Raw genomic sequence first — 4430 nt, 5'->3', positions numbered from 1 at the left:
CAAGCTAGGCGGCAGACGCCGGCGTGGCTAGGAAGGGAACGGATGGGCAGATAGATTCGTCATTTGGACCGGGCAACGCCGAGCTCGGCGCGCGTTCCCTCTTCGCTTGTTATTGACGTGTACAGTACAGGTTCTTAAATCATTTAGGAAAAAACAATTAGTCTGACAGGAAACCTTGTCCAGGCAGGTGCCTCTAAGCAATATGATGCTTAAGCCTACCAGCATCCTAGACACCTAGAGGAAATTATAATGCAGGTAATGTGTGTTCCGTGCAGGTAATTGGAAACAATGTGGCCAAATTGAAGCAAAAAACTTCCATGGAAAATCAATAGACACCCGACAAAGCATCGGCCAATGAGGTCTAAGATAGCATACGAGAACATGCGTAAACAAATATACTATTCATATTAGTCATATAAAACGCAGGCCAGGTAACATAAGCTATAACCCAAATCGCCTAAGACAAAAAAAAACATTGCAAACTGTAACAAAAGATTAAAAATTAACTTACTCATTCGATACTTCACCGAAGAATGTATGTAAGGAAAATTGCCCAACAGATCGAAGGGGCAGACTCAACTCAACCTATGAAGATTAAGTTTGGAGACTGATGCCTCCATCTACAATAGTTACGATAGTGTTTGGTGATCGAAGCCTCCACCGAAAACGAATGTTGGGAGAATACCCCTCTACATGAATTATTACTTTTTTCCGATATTAAAGGCAAAAACTTAACCAGATCCTGTATGGGCAGGAACGGGAACAAACTGCTCTTGTTCGTCATCATTTTTTCAGAGTTTATGCACCGCCTGAGCCGTACTTCTTTCCAAAGAAGAGGATCTGGAGCTGGTCGTAACCGGAAAGCACACCAGCGCCAGCAATGGCACGGAGGATGTTGGCACCAGCACCCTTGAACAGGGACTTGGGACCCTCCTTCTTCAGGATCTGTTGGAATGCATCCAACGAGCTCTTGTACTTGACGGCCTCTCCGGAGGTCATCATCATCCTTCTGCGGACAGTGTCAATGGGGTAAGATGCAAGACCAGCACCATTGGTGATCAGCCAACCCAGAGCGAAACTGGCAAAGAAATTATCCTACAAAAGAATAAAGTCACATATTTTGAGGATTCAATATCAAAAGCAACAAGGGTCCAAAGAAGAGAAATTAAACCATACCTGGAGGTTGCCAGTGAGGACAACTGGCTTAATAGAGTCGTACAACCCAAAATACAGGCCACGGTACACAATGATTCCAACACAAGAGATGTTAAATCCACGGTAAAGCCCAGCAATACCATCTGACTTGAGAGTCTTGCGGTAGACATCCACAAGACCATTGAATTGCCTTTCACCTCCTCCCTTAGCTGCTTTCGCATCATTGGCCAACCTCGTCCTTGCATAGTCCAGGGAGTACACAAAAAACAGAGAGGAAGCACCAGCAGCACCACCAGAGGCAAGGTTGCCACCAAACCACTTCCAGTAACCATCCCTGTCCTTCTTAAAGTTGAACAGCCTCTTGAAGTAGTCCTTGAAAGCAAAGTTCAAAGCCTAGGAGAAAGAAAAAATGTCAATCTTAGTGCAAATAACTAATTATCTGGAAAGCAAGACAAGAGAAGCATTTGTATTAAATCTAAAAGCAATTCAAATCAGATGTCCTCTAAATTAAAACTAATGCAACAACACCTAGATGAATGCCAGTACAGCACATAACAATAAAAAAAAATGGTATATATCAGATCATCGGGGCAACTATCATACCATCACTGTGGAACATCAAAATTCACTATATCAAGAATTTTAATGCGGATAGAAAAGCTATTGGATATTCTGCTACCAGAAAGGTGTTGGCTACCTGAGTAGGGAAGTAGCGAATAACATTAGCAGTGTTACCCCTCCACAAGGAGCCAAAACCCTCATCCTTGATGGTGCGCTTAAAGCAGTCACCAATACCCTTGTATGGTTCTGACAGCCTACCAGCCTTGATCATTTCGTCCTGGTTCTGAATAAGCAGCTTCACACGCTCAATGGGAGCAGCAGCAGTCTTCGAAACAGCAGCAGACACTCCTCCCATGAGGAAATCAACCATGAAGTTTTTGCCACCTTTCTCAGCTGGTGCATTAGCAAATAGCGGGGAGGATGACACCATTGGGACATTGATGCCACCACTGACGGACATAGAAGGGCCCCAAAGGCTCTGGGTCATGTAGTTCCTTGTAGTAAATCGCCTTTCATAATATGAGACAGAAGGGCACATGTTACGGGCCCGTAAACCTTCAGAGAAGCTGGAGCCAAGGTGGAACTGGCCACCAAGCTTATGAAGGACGGTTGGTTGGTTAGCCTGATCCGCCATCACCACCTCAAACTATTTCCTGCAACATTAACATCAAGAAGCGACAAGTAAGGACAGTGCACAAAGACAAACAGATTGTATTCTTAATGTGTTTTACTTCGATGAAAAAAGATATGCAGGTTTTCTAGCGAAGAAACTACAGTGGCACACATACATTTTTACAAGATGCAATGGGTAAATTATTTTGGCATACATTGCAACCAGTCAAAACTAGACAAAGTTAATGATGGTGATGAGGATAGTGAGAATGAGGGCCTCCATACACATCGACCACAAATCGAATTTGAAATAGTAAAAAAGGTAAATGTACATGAATGAATTTATGTTCACAAAATGTCTGTCCATCAGCATCATGTAAAAAACTATATTCAGTGAACAATGCATAAGATTATGGAAAAATAGATAGCTTTCAGTTTCCCGTTCCTCTGAGACTATACTGCAATTATCATACAGTCAAGATGCACTCAAGAAATTTGAACACATCAAGCTACTGATGATAAGGTTCGAACAGCAGTTCTCAAACAATAATAAGGTTCACCAAATTGAAAATGTCGATGATCTCCAAAATCGAATGTATTTTAAAAAATTGAAAAACAGCATTGCATCTCACAGAATAAAAGAGATGCATTCCAGTCGTACTACAATAGAAAAATGAACCCTAAATCTCTGACAAAAACAAAGATGGTTGTTGGAGGTGGTAATAAAGACCATCTTTATAGCCCATGGAAAGTTCAAATGTGTAGCCCAAAAGTATGGCACCTTCTCCAACTGAGGTCGTTCATTAAGATGAACCTGATTAAAGCAAAAGTGTCTAACCCCTTAGGCCTACTAAATCATGATCAACCCAGCTACTCGAGCATTAAACCGTGCACTGAAAGGGCTTGATTGATTAAGACGAGCCATTCTGTAGGTAAGACAGAAAAGATAACAGATCTACGCACCGGAGCATGCAAATCAAGATTAGTTACACATGATAGTTGATGTCACATCAAGATTATAAAAAAATAACCCTACTAACGACCCATTTGGAAAGGATGCCTGCCGTCAGATCGCCATTCTACGGCACACAACACCAACGAATCTAGCGCATCACTATCAAAAGAACGGTCAAAAAGTCATTTTTTTCTTCTCTCTGCCCCACTTCCCCTACCAGACAACAAATAACCCTGCGATCTAAAGATTCAACGACGATCTAAAGATTCCAAGAAGATATAAAGATCGCTAACAAACTGGTACAGTGGACTCACGCGACACACACAACTACTTAGAAACGAAGTAGATCTCACATATGAAACAACTAACCAACCAAACAAACAAACAGCTGAGCCTCCTTAACCCTTACCAGATGCAGGAAGCACCGATCTGAATGAAATCTGGATACCGACCACCGCACGAACAATCGAAACGAAACGAAAAGAATGGATCTACGGGAGCAACATCTGAGGGAGCAGATCTATATATAACACCGCGTGCGCTCGAAGGATAGCCACAAATAGGCGTAGAACTACGAGCCTAACCCAGAAGAAAGGACGAGAGGGAGACTTGGCGAGAGGCAAGACTCACCCTTCGGCACGGGAGGCGGAGGGCAGGTTTCCTTCCTTACCAGACTCGGCGGCGGCTCCGATCTTTGCGAGGGGGGCGAGACCTTCTTGGGGAGTGCCCTTTTATCTCCGCCGCGCCGCCACGAGCGGTCCCACTGCGCGACTACGCGTACGCGCGCAGAGTGGGCCTCCCGTGCGACCTCGGCATCCAGGGCCGTCGGATCTGAAGCGATGGGTGGATCTGCGGCTCCGCTCGCGCGGTGGGCCACATGGGGTGGTGCGCTGGCCGCTCCATGCCGGTCTTCCGATTCGCTCGATATGCTCATCTGCTGCGTGGGGCGAACAGAAGACGGCTTCGTTGTCCAACGGATGTGCGGGCTGTGCTGACGTGGTGGGTCGGGGCTTGAGGAGCTCGTGTGGTGGCTGGATGGCGGATGGACGGGTGTTAGGGTTTGTTAGGGTTGGACGGACGGCGGACGCGCACCGTCATGTGGGCTTGGTTGGTCAGACCGGGCGCGGCCGGTGAATGGTGCGTGCGA

At 45.4% G+C, this 4430-nt stretch overlaps 1 protein-coding gene across 1 annotated transcript; it reads right to left on the bottom strand.

The window, feature by feature from the left end:
* Positions 1-386: 386 nt before the first annotated feature.
* On the bottom strand, positions 387-4069 carry LOC133919680 (ADP,ATP carrier protein 2, mitochondrial). The gene is made up of 4 exons (XM_062364151.1): positions 3914-4069; positions 1853-2369; positions 1177-1548; positions 387-1095 (listed from the first exon to the last, which is right to left on the bottom strand). The coding sequence occupies exons 2-4, from the start codon at positions 2348-2350 to the stop codon at positions 799-801; spliced, it is 1167 nt and encodes a 388-aa protein (XP_062220135.1). The 5' UTR covers positions 2351-2369; positions 3914-4069; the 3' UTR covers positions 387-798.
* Positions 4070-4430: the final 361 nt, after the last annotated feature.

This window comes from Phragmites australis, chromosome 5, assembly GCF_958298935.1.
Source record: "Phragmites australis chromosome 5, lpPhrAust1.1, whole genome shotgun sequence".
Lineage (NCBI taxonomy): Eukaryota > Viridiplantae > Streptophyta > Magnoliopsida > Poales > Poaceae > Phragmites > Phragmites australis.
Note: the sequence above shows the minus strand (reverse complement) of the source record. Positions and strands in the feature narration are given on the sequence as shown.

What these genes read in the sequence shown, in the direction of transcription:
- LOC133919680 (XM_062364151.1), bottom strand. Translation starts at nt 2,350, where the DNA reads ATGGCGGATCAGGCTAACCAACCAACCGTCCTTCATAAGCTTGGTGGC. An exon ending in TTCGCTACTTCCCTACTCAG is followed by an intron (nt 1,549 to 1,852) that starts GTAGCCAACACC and finishes TCTTTCTCCTAG; the next exon opens with GCTTTGAACTTTGCTTTCAA. An exon ending in TCCTCACTGGCAACCTCCAG is followed by an intron (nt 1,096 to 1,176) that starts GTATGGTTTAAT and finishes ATTCTTTTGTAG; the next exon opens with GATAATTTCTTTGCCAGTTT.